Source organism: Mus musculus, chromosome 10, assembly GCF_000001635.26.
Source record: "Mus musculus strain C57BL/6J chromosome 10, GRCm38.p6 C57BL/6J".
In the NCBI taxonomy this organism is placed as follows: Eukaryota; Metazoa; Chordata; class Mammalia; order Rodentia; family Muridae; genus Mus; species Mus musculus.
This window is the reverse complement of record NC_000076.6, coordinates 122,080,840-122,099,925: the sequence shown is the minus strand read 5'-3', so window position 1 is coordinate 122,099,925 and position 19,086 is coordinate 122,080,840. Positions and strand designations below refer to the sequence as shown.

At 40.8% G+C, this 19,086-nt stretch overlaps 1 protein-coding gene across 6 annotated transcripts; it reads left to right on the top strand.

Annotated features, from left to right (window-relative positions):
- Positions 1–2,559: 2,559 nt before the first annotated feature.
- Positions 2,560–18,987, top strand: Rxylt1 (ribitol xylosyltransferase 1). 6 transcript variants are annotated; one of them, NM_001364706.1, is made up of 7 exons: positions 2,756–3,026; positions 3,465–3,578; positions 3,832–3,987; positions 5,234–5,336; positions 9,152–9,466; positions 10,877–11,047; positions 18,237–18,987. In NM_001364706.1, the coding sequence occupies exons 5-7, from the start codon at positions 9,285–9,287 to the stop codon at positions 18,652–18,654; spliced, it is 771 nt and encodes a 256-aa protein (NP_001351635.1). In that variant the 5' UTR covers positions 2,756–3,026; positions 3,465–3,578; positions 3,832–3,987; positions 5,234–5,336; positions 9,152–9,284; the 3' UTR covers positions 18,655–18,987. The 6 variants fall into 6 exon arrangements, with proteins under 6 accessions (XP_006513619.1, NP_001351635.1, NP_694699.1 ...); XM_006513556.2 differs by lacking the exon at positions 3,465–3,578 and having other exon boundaries at positions 2,560–3,026; positions 18,320–18,796; NM_153059.2 differs by lacking the exon at positions 3,465–3,578.
- Positions 18,988–19,086: the final 99 nt, after the last annotated feature.

Here is a 19,086-nt window from a genome sequence, read left to right as displayed (position 1 = left end):
CAACCTTGACATAAAACAGAGTGAATGAAAATTAAAAAGAGCCTCAGGCTAGTGGATATGTGTCTTAGTTAGGGTATTACTGCTGCGAACAGACACCATGACCAAGGCAACTCTTATAAAGGACAACATTTAATTGGGGCTGGCTTACAGGTTCAGAGGTTCAGTCCATTATCATCAAGGTAGGCGCTTGGTACCATCCAGGCAGGCATGGTGCAGGAGGAGCTAAGTTCTACATCCTCATCTGAAGGCTGCTAGGAGAAGACTGACTTCCAGGCAGCTAGAACTAGGGTATTAAAGTCCACGCCCACAGTGATACACTTCCTCCAACAAGGCCACACCTCCTAATAGTGCTGCTCCCTGAGCCAAGCATATATATATCACCACACTGTGAATCACTTTTCTTAGCTTTCTTTTAATTTTTATTTTATGGGTGTGTGTATGTGTGCCTGTAGTGTGTGTGTGTGTGTGTGTGTGTGTGTGTGTGTGTGTGTGTGTGCGTGTGTGTGTGTGTGTGTGTGCCTATGTGTGTGGTGTATGCCTCTGTGTGTGTGTGCCTGTGTGGTGTGTGCGCACACACACATGGCTCTGAAGATCAGAGGGTTATTTTTCAGTAATTGCGTCCCTCCTTCCAGTTGGGATCTGATTTTCAGGACAGGTGCATTTACTAGCTGAGCCGTCTCGCAGGCCTGCGAATAGGCAATATTGACAGAAGTTTTGTCTTATTTGGTTAAGGAAAGCAATACATTCTGGTCACTGCCTTCCAAAACCAATAAATTTCTATAGAGTCTCTTTGCTAACATTTATCAGCATTATACAGAGAAAACTACCCCTTACTGGCTATGTATCTTAGGAACTTAACATATAAACACATACAACCTAACAGTTGTATAAAGGGAAACAGCTCAAACTTCCCAGTCTGTGTTCAGCACAGACTAATTTCATGATAGCAGAAGGTGTGGGGTTTGTCCCCACATCAAGCAAGTGCACACAGTCGGGAGTCCTTTAAGTTCTGACATGCATGTCACAAGTTGAAAGTTCAATTCCCAAGACAGCCCCTATCCAGATCTGGACACAAGTCTAGGCCTTGAGAGACTGATAAACCTAGCGACAAAGGAGTTTCCGTGAGTCCCTTCCACGAAGTCAATTGATTTGCTAGAGTGTCTTACAGAACTTGGGGTAACTCAAACCCTTTACTGGTTTGTTGTTAAGGGAATGCAAGAGAGACATCCAGTTGAAGACATAGATCGGGTGAGGACTTGCAGAAAGCTGATCGTGAGACACTCAGTCCCCAGGGAGGAAAGACACACTGGGGTCACTGTTTACGTGCCTGGAAGCCCCCCTCAAACAGTGCAGAATCCTGTGCTTTGGAGAATTTTTAAATGCCCATTCATTGATAAGGCATGAGCGAAGGATGGACAATCACACTCAGAAATGATTGAACAGAGGGTGTGATCTAACGCTAATGGACTGGGTAGGGAACCCAGCAAGCCTGTCTAGACTTTTTCCCCAGTCTCCCCACTGCACTCCAGGTCCCTGGGCATGGGGCTGAGGTCCTCCTGCTGAAATGGATGTTATGTGACCTACTGAGCCACAAGTCAGGCCAGAGACTTTCTTACTGGTCAGGTCATCTACGTGGGGAAAGATCGGTATTCCTATGGTCTGCTTGGAAGAAGAGAAAACCTACTTTCTATGGAGTCCTTTAAAGGAAATAACAGAGATGATGTATAGAGAAATATATACATACAGTTATGTATGGATGTATCCTAATTTCACCGCTACAGTTAGTGACAGATAGGTTCTTACAGGGCCCAGGAATGTTTTACCAAAGAGTTGGAAACAAAGGCTGGCCGAGCTGTGAAGAAAATCTCAGTTTTGTTAATTACTGAGAATTACTAGCACAGAGATAAACTGAAGGGAACATTTTCAGCCACTACCTCATGAGTGTGGACTTTTGGATTTTTACGAATAGGTGTATAATTTACAGTCAGCCAGCAGCAGGAAAGGAGAGCTTTGGGTAGGAGGTGAGGATGACATTCCAGGATAAGATGTCCTGTGCTGGGGAGGGGCTGCCCTGGGGGATCTGAGCAGAGCTGAGCTAGAGGGGAATGGCTCCTGTCAAGGGAGAAAGTTGGGAGACTGACCTTGACCGGGCTGTGCAAGGAAATGAGGCTGATCGGAACTGAGCACTGATCCCGCGTTCCCGCAGGAGACAGAGGAGGAGGAGGCGTGGTCTCAGGGAACTTAAGAGTAAAGGGCAGTGTGTGAGGCTGTGAAATGGCTGAGTGAGGCTGTGAGTGCGGAGGTGGGGGTCTCTGTGAGAGAGGGGAGCGGTATCTGAGGCTTTGGGGTGAGGAGGCGGGGTCTGAGAGAGAATGTAGGTGAGGAGGCGGGGTCTGAGAAAAGCTATGGGTGCGGAGGCGGAGCCTGAGGCAGGCTGTGGGTGAGGAGGCGGGGTCTGAGAAAGACTATGGTGAGGAGGCGGGGCCTGAGAGAGACTAGTTGTGAGGAGGCGGAGCCTGAGTGCCGCTGAGGGTGAGGAGGCGGGGTCTGAGAAAGGCTATGGTGAGGAGGCTGGGCCTGAGTGTGGCTGAGAGTGAGAAGGCGGGGTCTGAGGGAGGCTGGCTGTAAGGAGGCGGGGTCTGAGGTCGGCAGCCCTGGGATGGAAGCCTGAGAGGAAACTGTCCAGTGGGCGGGCTGTTTTAAGGACAGGCGGGGCCGAAGGAGCGGAGGGCGGGGACAGAGCGCTGAGGACCCTGTCTGGGCTTAGCCCGCAGGGAGGGCGGCAACCTGGGCCGGAGCTTTTCCTCACGCCCAGGGCGGAGGCGAGGACGCCGGGCCGGGAAGCCGCGGTGGGATGCGGCTGACGCGGACACGGCTGTGCTCCCTCCTCGTCGCCCTGTACTGCCTCTTCTCCATCTACGCCGCCTACCACGTCTTCTTCGGGCGCCGCCGCCGGCCGCTGGGCACGACCTCTCGGAACTCCAGGAAGGCGGCGGCGGCGCAGGCGAAGGAGAGGCGCGGCCGAGGTAGGACGCGGGCCGCACGGGGCAGGGGCCTAGCGGCGCTGTCGTGTGCGTGGACGCCGGGCGGCAGGCACTGCGCAGACGAGCCACGCGGGCCTCGGCTCGGGCCTCGGCTCTCTCGGGGTCCTCAGCCCCGGCAGCCAGCTCTGGGCTCGGCTCGGAGGCTCTGCTCGCCCTGGGCGTGCACGCAGGCCTTTAAAACGTGGAGTAGACCTCAGTCTGCCTCCGAGGCCAGAGCTGCGCAGAAATGCTGCGGGCTGAGTTTAAAGCGTCCATTCCTATATTCCTATAGCCACTGTCCTTCCTAACCACGTGACTTCGGAAGGCCCCGATTTATATTTACAGCAAGGAGCCCCGTCTGGTATTGGTGACTTGTTTTGGAATTGCAATCCTTTTCTATTTCCCAGCACAGAATTTTTTTTTTTTTTTTTTTTTGCACAGTTGAATATGAAATTGGTGAAGACAGTTTGCTAAAGATTTACCTAATAGGTCACTTATATAAAACCAGGAAACAACTTCAGAACTAAAGCGTGTGACCTGATATACGTTCTGCAGGTATTTCTAAAGGTTTATGGAGGAGGACATACTTCTCTTACCTAGTTTTAGATTTTTTTTAAATCTTTAACAGCGATGGTTCAATTAAAAAAAAAAGTTGGCTTATTTTCTTTTTTTCAGTCGTATGCCTCAAATTCGATTGTTTGTCTCTGAAACCTGAAGATAAGATGAAACTAGCATCTCATTCAAATGACTTGACTTTATATCTGCAGTTAGTCCTCACTGGTAAACGCAGTCACTCTCTTTAAAACAGAGCAGTCCGCTTTGGAGAGTGAAGAATGGAATCCTTGGGAAGGAGATGAAAAAAACGAGCAGCGACACAGAGTTAAGACCAACCTGCAAATCTTAAACAAATCCACGAAAGAAAAAATAGAGCATAGGGTGCAAATCTGGGGCAAAGCTGCCATTGGTAAGTCACTGTAAAGAGGAAAAGCTTGCAGAGTCTGAAATGTGTACTGTACTGGGATTGAACTTACTAGTGTATATTTCACTGTTTAATGAAGTCAATTTTTGACAGTCTACGTGTCCTTAAGACAATGTAGATTTTTCTCTACTGTATTCCTTTTTACTGAGTCGTCCTCACTAAACAGACTGTGAGCATTTCTTTTGCAGTGGGTTTAAGGCAATTCAATGTAGACTTTGTTTAAAAACCTAAGAACCCTTCCAGCCATGTCCATTGCCCAATTTCAAAGCTAACTCCTCATTTTTAGCTATTTGCTACAGTAGCACCTTACTTCCAGGTACCACATTCTGCCCCCACAGCTCACAGTTACAAAGGGCCCTAGGTAGTGAATCACATTATTACCACTTTCTCAAGGCAGGAGAGTCGCATGTCTGTGGAAGGCTCTCAGTCTCGTACCTTAGTCACACTGAGACACTTCCACCATGTAAGGTAATAATCACAGGGTGTAGAGATGAAGATATAACATGTGGAAAGCGGGTGGTGGTATTCAGCCTGAGACATTTGGAAGCTTTATCTGATTGCTCGGTTTGTTAGGATAACTTTGGTAACATGGCATAATGGAAGTGGGACAAAATGCATCTTTCAGTATTACTAATACAAGGCTCTCAAAGGTTTTTATATGGTTCCATGTGAATATTAGCTTTCATTCAAATGAAACCCAAACAAATCATCATGGGTGTCCTAGGGAGATAGGATGAGGTGCCAATGGTCTGCAGAGGGGATTATGCATTCAAGGGTGTCTGATCAAATGGGGAGGTAATGGCCCCTTGACACACTGAATGGTTGGGTATACTGGTGAGCTCCTTTGGCTTCAGAACAAAATATTTACTCCCTCCAGTTATATTAAATTAATTCTAATAATGATATTTTAGATTATAGTACACATTTTACTTCCAAATATGAAGAGTAGTAAAGGTTCAGTAACGTTAGTGATTCCTCGGTGTAAATACAGTATTCTGTTGTCTTCACCACAATCCACTTCAACACCTTCAGCCACTGAAGTCTGACCCTCGTACAGTTAACTGCCATATTGATGACAGAGGTTTGTCTTGGTAGCTCTGCCTACAAGCAGACCATGGCAGGAAACTTCTAGGTTCATAGTCAAAATAGAAAAAAACAAAACATACATATTTTTGACATACTAAAGTGGATAAAACAGCAGATGTTTCTATTTGTGTTCTATGATTGCCAGGTCTGTATCTCTGGGAACATATTTTTGAAGGCACTCTTGATCCTGCTGATGTGACTGCTCAGTGGAGGGAAGGACAGTCAGTTGTAGGAAGAACGCATTACAGGTACTCGTTGGATAACAATAACCTTGCATTGCTATGTGATGGTCTATATAACTGCTAGAGGGAAATATACTTTTACAAGTCATTTCCCCTTCAGCTTGGGAAAAATACAGAAATAAATTCTGGAAATATGTGTTCATATTTCTTAATAAATTGGGCACTACACAATAATTTTGGAGGGAGAGCTGGTGATGGAACTCAGTGATAGAGTACTTGGCTGGCATGTGCAAGGTCCTCATGTCAGTCCTCAATACTGAAAACAAGAATTAAAAGTCCATAAAGTAAAGATTGGAGTCTTATTTCTGTCTTGACTTTTGCTGATGATAGGGAAATTTTCATGTTACATATCCTATACACTTGACTGTCAGTGGATGCATAGCGTTCTGTGCCTTGGAGGAGGCACATGTAAATAAACTATGATTTTTTTTCATTAATAGTTATGTGAACATGGAAATATTCAGGTAGAATTCAACTTTTTTTATTACAACATTTTATGTCCTATCTACTATGATTCATTTAATGGTAGAGTTTTCCATTATTTGTGTTTGCAGAATTCAGAACTCTTTCTGTTTTGATTTTTAGAGTCCGTAAAACCCATGCGTTGTCAGGGCTTTTGGGGATTTTACTTTCATTTAACTTATCTCTTAATTTTTAAATAGAATTAAGATGATTTAAATTAGAAAAAAACATAGTTTTGTCATGAAAGTGCTGTTTGCATTTGACTTTTTACTGAGATAAACAGTTGTTTTTATGTTTATTTCCTGTGGCGATGGTGTTGTGGTGAGGTGGGCTATCAGCCAGAGATTCTGGTATTTAGTAGGAATCCATTTCTTCTCCACAGAAACCAAAAGAGAAAAAGCTGTATTTAATCTCAATGTCATTTGACTTGTCACTGCAGCAGTGGTTACTTACGATATAAATGCTTTGCAGTTTTACTGACTTACCTTTGTTTCCATACCCATGTCCCTGGGGAGGAGGCTGCTTCCAGGTCAGCCTCGGGCATTCTTCATTGGGAGCTGTAAACCCTGTTTGTTTTCAAGTCAGTATTTTATTTAATGTTAGTAAGTGAGTAGAGTGTGTTTGGATGCAAACCAACCCCTGATTCCCTACCCTCAGTTCCTTCTCTGTACAATTCCACCACTTCTCCCTGGGTCTTCATACGTACACATGCACACTCTCACAGTCTCTGTCTTTCTGTGTCTGTGTATGTCTCTCTCACCCCATTCCTCCTCTCTAAAAAGCCACCAGTTGCCAGTTGTTTTGGGGGGAGAAAAAAATAAGGTCTCTTATAGACGTTTAATGATTAGGCTAGACTGGCTGGACAGTGAGCACCAGGGACCTTGCCTGTTCCTAACACCACATTCACCTTTTTATATTAGTTCAAAAATTGAACTTAGGTCTTTATGCTTGTAAGCAAGCACTTTACCAAATAAGCTGCCTCCCTAACCCCTGAATGCATAAATCTCTCAAAGGAATCATACTTGAAAGGCAAAATACCTGTTTATATTCACTGCTGTAATCTTACTGTAGGTCATATGTAGACTCCCAAACTTTGCAGTACTTAGCTTTTTGAAAGGAAATGTGTGGCTGGACATGGGCCTTGTGGTAGGAACACTGTCCTAGAATGTGTAACACTTTGGATTCAATTGCTAGTTAGAGAGAGAGAATGAATGAATATGTCTATTATGGGCATAAATCGCTATCTGTATTTATATTTGAATAGCAAACATGTCAGTAGATTTAAGCTAATAATTGTTATACTACATTACATAGAAGTTTCCAAAACATTCCTACAAAGTCATAAGTAGCGTCCTTAAGCTTACAATAACTTGATGTTACCACAGTAATAGAGGATTGAAGCAAACCTTGTTAACTCGTACCAAGAGAGGCTAAGCCCCGGTTTACCTTTCTGAAATTTCTAAGCAAGATTTTCTGTTATCATCAAAAAACAGTGCTATTTCCTCTTAGAGAACTTTGTATTTGAGCTCTGTAATAGATTCCTAAAATACCTTATTAAGCTTATTAAGAGTAGTATATAATGGATCCAAAAGTAACAAACTTACGGAATTATAAGTTGTAAGCTCAGTCAAATTACATAGGTACTAACTTAACTTAATTCCAAAACTACATTGTTTACACAGTCATTCAAGACTTAAATGACTTCTCTGGGTTCTCTATATTGAAGTATTTAGTATTTATTCTGAAGATATTTTTCAATTGAGGCAAGAAATGTGTAAGTTCTAATGCTTAGACATATGCAAAGTAACATACAAGAACAAATTACCTTTTAGAATTCTGCACATGAACTCTTTAGATATGATTATTCTTCAGTAAATGGATTTTCAAAGATAACCTTAGTTAACTAAAGCATAGCATTCATTCTGTATGTTATACTAAGTCATACATAAGCTTTATTTTACAATGTTAATGTATAGTAGGAAAATTGAGCAATTTTCATAACTTCATGTTTTAAATGAAGTAGCAAGGGACTATAGAAACATAGCCCAGTTAGTTGAAGGCCTCCCTAACATGCACAGACTCAGGACTTGGTTCCCAACACCACATAGACAGGTAGTGGTGGCATGTTTTTATTCCCACCACTGTGAAGGAGGATCAGCAGTTCAAGGGAAAGTGAGAACATTCATAATTATCTCCCCAGACTAAATGCTCAGGCATTCTTACCCATTCTCTGTCAGAGCCTTCACTCATCCTCAGCTATACTTTAAGAAGACCTATGAGGTGTTCTTCCCTAGTCTAACACATCCATTCCTACATCTGTGCATCCCATCTTTATCACTGTGTTCTGTCAGGCACTGCCTCTTTCCTTTATTCTCCACCTGTACTCATTCCCGCCTTATCTACATCAATCCTTTCAAAGCAGCTGTCCACACTCACTGTCTTCATTCCCACCCTCCTATTCCCTGGTATTTTGACTAACAGAGTTCAGAATACTTTGATTGTGGTGATTGGGATAGCATATTGGAACAGCAGTGTTACTTCTAAAACATGTCTATTCCTTTTATGAAAACTGTAAAAAATATATTTCAAACAAAGAAATTCAGCATCCTCCCATTTCCTAACTACTCATACTTAACATATCTTAGCTGCCATGAATTCTTTATATTTAACTTTCCTCTTAAAAGAATGGCTTCCAATAAAAGAAGACCTTTCTTTGTTTCCTAGACCTTTTGTTCTTCATTCCTCAAAGAGAATTGCTCTTATGAATTCGGTGTATACTCTTGCTCAATTTTTTTTAATTTCTGCTGATAGAATATATATAAGTATTTTTTCAGTATGTACTTTCATATTTATATAAAATCATACTTTAAGGACTATCAAGATGAATTAAAAGTTATTGCCTCCAAGTCAGACAACCTGAATTCAACCCCAAGACCTTCATGTGGAAGTAGAGAACCAATCCCTGCAAAGTGTCCTCTGGCTTCCACACACACACACACTTGGTATGCATACATGCATGCACGCATGGGCACACAAACATGCATACAAATCCTTTTAAGTATATGTTAAGAATCTTCCAAAGCTTGATGCTTTTGTTTACATTATTTTTGATGCCTTGCCTTCGGTGAGGAAATGAGAGTCTCACATATTCCTTTCTCATATGCTAGTTGAATTTCTACACCCAAAGCTTTCTATTAGTCTATAGGCCTGTCCCAGTCTTACTCAGAAGAACTTGCATTATACAAATTGTATTTCTAAAGAAAATATTAATTTAAATCTTATTCTGGATTTTATATGAAGTTACCGAAATTTTCCCTTGTTCAGCTTTTTCTCTCTTTGTGGTGTGTTGTTTTCTACAGCTTCATCACAGGCCCAGCTGTAGTTCCTGGGTACTTCTCCATAGATGTGGACAATGTGGTTCTTGTTTTAAATGGAAGAGAAAAAGCAAAGATCTTTCATGCCACCCAGTGGTTAATTTATGCACAGAATTTAATGAAAACCCAAAAACTGCAGCATCTGGCTGTTGTCTTGCTTGGAAATGAGCACTGTGAAAATGACTGGATAATGCAGTTCCTCAAAAGAAATGGAGGCTTTGTGGATCTGCTTTTCATAACATATGACAGCCCCTGGATTAATGGTGCAGACATTCTCCAGTGGCCTTTAGGTGTAGCAACGTAAGTACAAGATAAGATCATGTATCCCTAAACTCTTACAATCTAATGTTCTGAACCAGGAAGATGGTGTTTTAAATGGTGATAGGGTCACAGATGATGTGGCCAGGGCCAGTCTTTCCTACAATAAAAAAGAGTGTGGCCTCATGCCTCAGTGGCAGTAGTGACTGGTTTGTTGTTGCTGCTGCTATTGCTGCTGCTGCTGTTGGATTTTGCCCTCTTCTAAGAACTGATGAGTACTTTTTTTGTTGTTTTTGTTTTAAAATGGATATAGGATAAAATTTTAAGCTTATTAGTGTCCTAAAGAGGTATTTAACAAAGAATGAACAAGTGCTATAATTTCTAGTGAGAACAAATACTGCTGTGGCAATATGTTTATATAAAGTATATATTTACCCTTAGGTTTATGATTAGCTGATTGATGTAAATCCTAACTGTTGTAAAAGCAAAGGTTAATTCAATGATAGTTTAGGGTCCTCAATATATAATCATCCTCCAGCTTTAAGAAATGGAAAACATGTTTTAAGGTTTCTATGGATAGATTTTTAAACTTCCAGATAGGCTCTCACTAGTGTGTAAGCTTTCTAAGGGCAGGAATCTTCTTCTCTGCTTTGAAATAGTTCATGAAAGGCTATAGAGATGCCTTTTTCTATTTAGCTGCACAGATGTCATAGAGAAATGACACATTCCCACACCTACATGTACAATATTCCAGCTGAGTAAGTTTGGGCCAGACCAATCTTAAATTTTCAAATACTTTTTAACTACATTCACCCTTAACAGCCTTCAGAAACATCTATTCCTTGAGAAGAGCCTATATTTTTAGAAATACTTTGACTTTTTCCAAACTTTATGACACAACTATTCATATAATAGAAGGTAGAAATATAGTGATTCTGGTATTGACAGATTCATCCTGTTCCTAATGAGGAGACATTCAGTAGCATCTCAAAATTTTTTGATTGTCTCAACAAAAGAGAGGAAAATGTAGCATATGTCATCAAATGAGTAGAGCCCAGGGATGTTGTTAAGCATAGCACATAGAAGACTATTCCAACAAGTTATTTGATGCAAAATGCCATAATCTCATGTAGAGCGTAGATTTCAGGCACACATTTTTATTCAAATCATTGCCTAATGCCCATCGAATAGGACACTTGTAGTCAATCCTTTGTACAGTAACACAGGTTTTATTTGTTATTTGTCTTAACATATTTGAAATTTTCTTGGAATTTTTCAGAGCTCATGACTATAACAGTACATTTTCTTTTTAATGGACAAATAAGATTATATATGTCTGTGTTGTACAGTGTGTTTGGAAACCATATTTTAAATCTTCTTAATATATATAACCTAACAAGCCAAGCTATAGGGCAGTCCTACCATGTAGTTATTTATTACTTGTTTTTATAGATATAGGCAGTTTCCTGTAGTTGAAGCCAGCTGGACAATGCTGCATGATGAGAGGCCCTACATATGTAATTTCTTAGGAACTGCCTATGAAAATTCATCAAGACAAGCACTAATGAACATTTTGAAACAAGATGGAAATGATAAACTTTGTTGGGTTTCTGCAAGAGAACAGTAAGTTCTGTGTTTGTGTGTCCCCAATTCTTTTTTTTTTAAATTAGGTATTTATTTCATTTACGTTGTCCCCAATTCTTGAGTGTTACCTTGTATGCAAAAAGGTTTCCAAATAATTCCTTCTTTTTTTAAATAATAATTTAAGCTTCTAGATCTAGAAATTAATGTTTTTAATTGTAACATCTAGATGGGATGTAACTGCTATTAATGTTATTATATTAAATTCATTGACTCAACTTACCAAACTATCATATGCCAGAAACCATTCCACTCATGATAATGACAGCAGTTGGGGGGAAGGGGGCTGCAGGACAGAGGATGTGCTCTCATAGACTTAAGGGTTTGTTACAGGGGGAGACAAGTAAAACATAGTGTGTGCCAGATGATAATACCATGCAAGAAAAGGATTAAGTAGAAGAAGGCCATTCAGACTTTGGGTAGACAGGCCTGAAGAGGGCACAGGAGTCAGCAGTGTCCATGCAGAGGGAGGGACAAAGTCAAGGTCATAAGGCAAGAGGGGATAGTGTGAGTGAATGGATGAGGGTGGCATAGAAGAGGAAAGCCTTACTGGAGGAATAGTAGGTTCTTAATGCAACTTCTAGAATTACAGAATCATATACCCAGTTTTATGGATAGATGATGATCAATACTAGGTCTTAGTGCTACCGCCTAGACTATATCTGCATCCCAAAATCTTAAAACATTTTAAGAAATGTATTTGGACCCTTTCGGTTGGCGCCAGCTCTGGGTCACCTTGGGTGCAAACTCGGCGGACGGTTCCATGGTCCCCAGAGGACTCTCCACACGATCTTAGGATCACTGGTGAGTAGAACACAACATCAGTTCCAATCCAATAGCACCGGGCCTGAGCCAGCAGCAGGGAAGCAGAAAGCCCGCCTGACCAGGGGCACAAGTCCCTTCCAATTGGCTCCAGCTCATGCTCACCTTGGGCATGAACTCAGCAGAGGGTCCCACAGTCCCCAAATGACTCTCCACACGATCTTAGGATCACTGGTGAGTGGAACACAACATCTGTTCCAAACCAGTTGTGACAGACCTGTGACAGCAGGAGCAAGGACACAGGAGCCCTGCCTGACCAGAGGCTCGGGTTCCTTCTGATCAGTACTGGTATACCTTGGGTTTCAAACACACCAGACAGCCCCATGGTCCTCAGAGGAGACACCACTTCCAGGTGCAGTAGCATGCCCGGGATCTTAGGATTCCAGGATAACAGGGCCTTGGTCACAGTAGGATCTCAGGGTCTCAGAGGAAGCTTGACTGCCAAGAACTATGACACACCCAGAATCTCAGGTTCACAGGACCCCAGAATCACAGGATCACAGAGAAAGCTGGACTCTGAGGAGTCCTGAATCATCTGGGATTATAAGAAGGACAGGCTCCGATCAGATATATTGAGGGCAGCAAGCACTTGAGATAATCAGATGGCAGGAGGAAAGCGTAAGAACAAAAGCAACAAAAACCAAGGTTACTTGGCATCATCGGAACCAAACTCTCCCACCATAGCAAGTCCTGGATACACCATCACACCATAAAAGCAAGATATGGATCTAAAGTCACTTCTCATGATGATGGAGGACTTTAAGAAGGAAGTACAGGAAAACACAGGTAAAGAGCTAGAAGCCCTTAAAGAGGAAACACTACCAAACAGGTGAAAGAATTGAACAAAACCATCCAGGATCTAAAAATGGAAGTAGAAACAATAAAGAAATCACAAAGGGAGACAACTCTGGAAAGAAATCAGGAACCATAGATGCAAGCATCAGCAACAGAATACAAGAGATGGAAGAAAGAATCTCAAGTGCAGAAGATTCCATAGAAAGCATGGACACAACAATCAAAGAAAATGCAAAAAGATCCTTACTCAAAACATCCAGGAAATCCAGGACACAATGAGAAGACCAAACCTACTGATAATAGGAGTAGATGAGAATGACGATTTTCAACTTAAAGGGCCAGTAAATATCTTCAACAAAACTATAGAAGAAAACTTCCCTAACCTAAAGAAAGAGATGCCCATGAACATACAAGAAGCCTACAGTACTCCAAACCGATGGGACCAGAAAAGAAATTCCTCCTGACGCATAATTATCAGAATAACAAATGCACTAAATAAGGATAGAATATTAAAAGCAGTAAGGGGATAAAGGTCAAGTAACATATAAAGGCAGACCTATTAGAATTACACCAGACTTCTCACCAGAGACCATGAAAGCCAGAAGATACTGAACAGATGTTATTCAGACCCTAAGAGAACACAAATGCCAGCCCAGGCTACTATACCCAGCAAAACTCTCAATTACCAGAGATGGAGAAACCAAAGTATTCCATGACAAAACCAAATTCACACAATATCTTTCCACAAATCCAGCCCTTCAAAGGATAATAAAAGGAAAACTCCAACACAAGGAGGGAAATGACTCCCTAGAAAAACCAAGAAAGTAATCCTTCAACAAACCTAAAAGAAGATAGCAAAAACAGAATCCCAACTCTAACAACAAAAATAACAGGAAGTAACAATCACTTTTTCTTAATATCTCTAAATATTAATGAACTCAATTCCCCAATAAAAAGATATATACTAACAGACTGGCTACACAAACAGGACCCAACATTTTGCTGCATACAGGAAACCCACCTCAGGGACAAAAACAGACACTGCCTCAGAGTAAAAGGCTGGAGAACAATTTTCTAACCAAATGGTCCAAAGAAACAAACTGGAGTAGCCATTCTAATATCGAATAAAATCAACTTCCAACCCAAAGTTACCAAAAAAGACAAGGTAAAATCTTCCAAAATGAACTCTCAATTCTGAATATCTATGCTCCAAATGCAAGGGCAGCCACATTCATTAAAGAAACTTTAGTAAAGCTCAAAGCACACGTTGCACCTCACACAATAATAGTGAGAGACTTCAACACACCACTTTCATCAATTGACAGATCATGAAAACAGAAACTAAACAGGGACACAGTGAAACTAACAGAAGTTATGAAACAAATGGATTTAACAGATATCAACCGAACATTTTATCCTAAAACGAAAGGATATACCTTCTCGAACCACATGGTACCTTCTCTAAAATTGACCATGTAATTGGTCACAAAACAGGCCTCAACAGATACAAAAATATTGCAATTATCCCATGCATCTTATCAGATCATCACGGACTAAGGCTGATCTTCAATAACAACATAAATAATAGAAAGCCAACATTAATGTGGAAGCTGAACACTATGTAATGATAACTTGATCAAGGAAAAAAATAAAGAAATTAAAGGCTTTTTAGAATGTAATGAAAATGAAGATACAACATACCAAAACTTATGGGACACAAGGAAAGCAGTCCTAAGAGGAAAACTCATAGCTCTGAGTGCTGCCAAAAAGAAACTAGAGAGAACACACACTAGCAGCCTAACAGCGCACCTGAAAGCTCTAGAACAAAAGCAAATTCATGAGGAGTAGATGGCAGGAAATAATCAAACTCAGGGCTGAAATCAACCAAGTGGAAACCAAAAGAACTATTCAAAGAATCAACCAACCGAGGAGCTGGTTCTTTGAGAAAATCAACAAGATAGATAAACCCTTAGCCAGACTAACTAGAGGGCACAGGGACAGCATTCTAATTAACAAAATCAAAAATTAAAAGGGAGACATAACTACAGAACCAGAGGAAATCCAAACCATCATCAGATCCTACTACAAAAAGCTATACTCAACAAAACTGGAGAACCTGGATGAAATGGACAATTTTCTAGACAGATACCAGGTACCAAAGTTAAATCAGGATCAGATTAACAATCTAAACAGCCCCATATCCCCTAAAGAAATAGAAGCAGTCATTAATAGTCTCCAAACCAAAAAAAGCCCAGGACCAGATGGGTTTAGTGCAGAGTTCTATCAGACCTTCAAAGAAGACCTAATTCCAATTCTCCTCAAACTATTTCACAAAATAAAACAGAAGATACTCTACCCAGTTCATTCTATGAAGCCACAATTACTCTGATACCTAAACCACACAAAGACCCAACAAAGGAAGAGAGCTTCAGACCAATTTCCCTTATGAATATCTATGCAAAAATCCAAGAACACATCAAAACTATCGATCATCTATCATGACCAAGTAGGCTTCATCCCAGGGATGCAGCGATGGTTTTATATACGGAAATCCATCAACGTAATCCACTATATAAACAAACTCAAAGACAAAAAACACATGATCATTTCATTAGATGCCGAGAAAGCATTTGACAAAAATCTAACACCCATTTATGATAGAAGTCTTGGAAAGATGAGGAATTCAAGACCCATACCTAAACATAATAAAAGCAATCTACAGCAAACCAGTAGCCAACATCAAAGTAAATGGTGAGAAGCTGGAAGCAATCCCACTAAAATCAGGGACTAGACAAGGCTGCCCACTTTCTCACTACCTATTCAATATAGTACTTGAAGTCCTAGTCAGAGCAATTCGACAACAAAAGGAGATCAAGGGAATACAAATTGGAAAGGAAGAAGTCAAAATATCACTATTTGCAGATGATATGGTAGTATATATAAGTGACCCTAAAAATTCCACCTGAGAACTCCTAAACCTGATAAACAGCTTCAGTGCAGTAGCTGAAATTAACTCAATCAAATCAGTGGCCTGTCTCTACACACAGGATAAACAGGCTGAGAAAGAAATTAGGGAAACACCATCCTCAATAGTCACAAATAATATAAAATACCTTGGTGTGACTCTAACTAAGGAAATGAAAGGTCTGTATGATAAGAACTTCAAGTCTCTGAAGAAAGAAATCGAATATCTCAGAAGATGGAAACATCTCCATGCTCATGGATTGGCAGGATTAACGTAGTCAAAATGGCTATCTTGCCAAAAGCAATCTACAGATTCAATGCAATCCCCATCAAAATTCCAACTCAATTCTTCAATGAATTAGAAAGGGCAATTTGCAAATTCATTTGCAATAACAAAAACCTAGGATAGCAAAAAATATTACCAATAAAAGAACCTCTGGTGGAATCACCATGCCTGACCTCAAGCTGTACTACAGAGCAATTGTGATAAAAAACTGCATGGTACTGGTACAGCGACAGACAGGTAGATCAATGGAATAGAATTGAAGACCCAGAAATGAACCCACACACCTATGGTCAATTTATCTTTGACAAGGGACCTAAAACCATCCAGTCAAAAAAAAAAAAAAAAAAAAAAAGACAGCATTTTCAATAAATGATGATGGCACAACTGGCGGTTATCATATAGAAGAATGCGAATTAATCCATTCTTATCTCCTCGTACAATGCTCAAGTCTAAGTGGATCAAGGAACTCCACATAAAACCAGAGACTCTGAAACTTAAAGAGGAGAAAGTGGGGAAAAGCCTCAAAGATATGGGCACAGGGGAAAAATTTCTGAACAAAACAGCAATGGCTTGTGCTGTAAGATCGAGAATCGACAAATGGGACCTCAGAAAACTGCAAAGCTACTGTAAGGCAAAAGACCCTGTCAATAAGACAAAAAGGCCACCAACAGATTGGGAAAGGATCTATACCAATCCTAAATCTGATAGGGGACTAATATCCAATATATACAAAGACCTCAAGAAGCTGGACTCCAGAAAATCAAATAAACCTATTTAAAAATGGGTTACAGAGCTAAACATAGAATTCTCAACTGAGGAATACTGAATGCCTGAGAAGCACCTGAAAAAATAATCAACATCCTTAATCAGGGAAATGCAAATCAAAACAACCCTGAGATTCCACTTCACACCAGTCAAAATGGCTAAGATCCAAAAATCAGGTAACAGCAGATGCTGGCAAGGATGTTGAGAAAGAGGAACACTCCTCCATTGCTGATAGGATTGCAAGCTGATATAACCACTCTGGAAATCAGTTTGGCAGTTCCTCAGAAAATTGGACATAGTACTACCAGAAGATCCAGCAATACCTCTCCTGGACATATACCCAGAAGATATTCCAACTGGTAATAAGAACACATGCTCCACAATGTTTATAGCAGCCTTATTTATAATAGTCAGAAGCTGGAAAGAACCCAGATGTCCCTCAACAGAGGAATCAATACAGAAAATGTGGTATATTTATACAATGGAGTACTACTCAGCAATTAGTAACAATGAATTTATGAAATTCTTAGGCAAATGGATGGATCTAGAGGATAACATCCTGAGTGAGATAACCCAATCACAAAAGAACACACATGATATGCACTCACTGATAAGTGTATATTAGCCCAGAAATTTAGAATACCCAAGATACAATTTGCAAAACATGTGAAACTCAAGAAGGAAAACCAAAGTGTTGCTACTTCGTTCCTTCTTAGAATGGGGGACAAAATACCCATGGATAGAGTTACAGAGACAAAGCTCAGAGCATAGCCTGAAGGGATGACCATCCAGAGATTGCCCTACTTGGGGATCGACCCCATAAACAACCACCAAACTAGGCAGATGCCAGCAAGAACCTGCTGGCAGGAGCCTTATACAGCTGTCTCCTGCGAGGCTCTGCCAGTGCCTGGCAAATACATAAGTGGATGCTCACCAGTCATCCATTGGATGAAGCACAAGGTCCCCAATGAAGGAACCAGAGAAATACCCAGGGAGCTGAAGGGGATTGAAGCCCCATAGAAGGAACATCAATATGAACTAACCAGTACTCTCAGAGCTCCTTGGAACTGTACCACCAATCAAAGTAAACACATGGTGGAAATTGTGGCTCTAGCTATATTTGTAGCAGAGGATGGCCTAGATGGTCATGAGTGGGAGGAGAGTCCCATGGTCCTCTGAAGACTCTATGCCCCAGTATAGGGGAATGCCAGAACCAGGAATGGGAGTGGGTGGATTGTGGAGTAGGAGGAGGGGAGAGTAGATAGGGGATTTTCAGAGGGGAAACTAGGAAAGGAGATAACATTTGAAATGTAAATAAAGAAAATATCTAATAAAAAAAGAAAAGAAAAAAAAAACATAAGAAAACCAAACACACACACAAAAGAAATGTATTTGGTCCAACATTTTCAATGTCTCTCATATTTATATCATCTCTATAATGTGTTCATAATTTTGATAATTGACATTAAAAGATTTCCTTCAAAAAAAGACTCCATAGAAAGTAAAACCCTGCATAGATTTCTTTGTTTTACTTTCTAGGTGGCAGCCTCAGGAGACAAATGAAAGCCTTAAGAATTACCAAGATGCTTTGCTTCACAGTGATCTCACATTGTGCCCTGTAGGAGTGAACACGGAATGTTACAGGATCTATGAGGCCTGCTCCTTTGGCTCCATTCCTGTGGTAGAAGATGTGATGACAGCTGGTCACTGTGGAAACACAACCAGTCAGCACAGTGCTCCTCTGCAGTTACTCAAGGCCATGGGGGCCCCCTTCATCTTCATCAAGAACTGGAAGGAGCTTCCTGCTATTTTAGAAAAGGAGAAGACTATAAGCTTACAAGAAAAGATTCAAAGAAGAAAAGTGTTACTTCATTGGTACCAACACTTCAAAACAGAACTAAAATGGAAATTTACTAAAATTTTAGAAAGTTCATTTTTTATTAATAATAAAGTTTAATTATGTCTAGTACCATGTATTCATAAGTGTAAATAGTTATAGTGCTGTCTAAGCTGACTCCATCAGCTCCATCATGTAACAGACCAAATACTCTCCTTTGGCTACTACTATGCACAAGATTAAAGAGATGGCAATATTTTTCTAAGCTTGAACTGGCAGGATGGTTGAGTGGTTAAAGGTGCTTGCTCCCAAGCCTGATGACCTAAGTTCAATCCCCCGAAGCCACATAATAGAAGGAGAGAAATGAGTCTCACGACTGTCTTGTGACTTCCCCACCAGCATGCACACAGAAACACGCAGCAGATAAGTAAATAAATAAATAACTTACTCAGATTCGGTTCTACTAAAATGAATAAGACAACAGTTACTAACTTTTCTCATTAACTTGAACTCACTTATGGGACTGAAGCATTGGCTCAGTGGTTAAAAGTG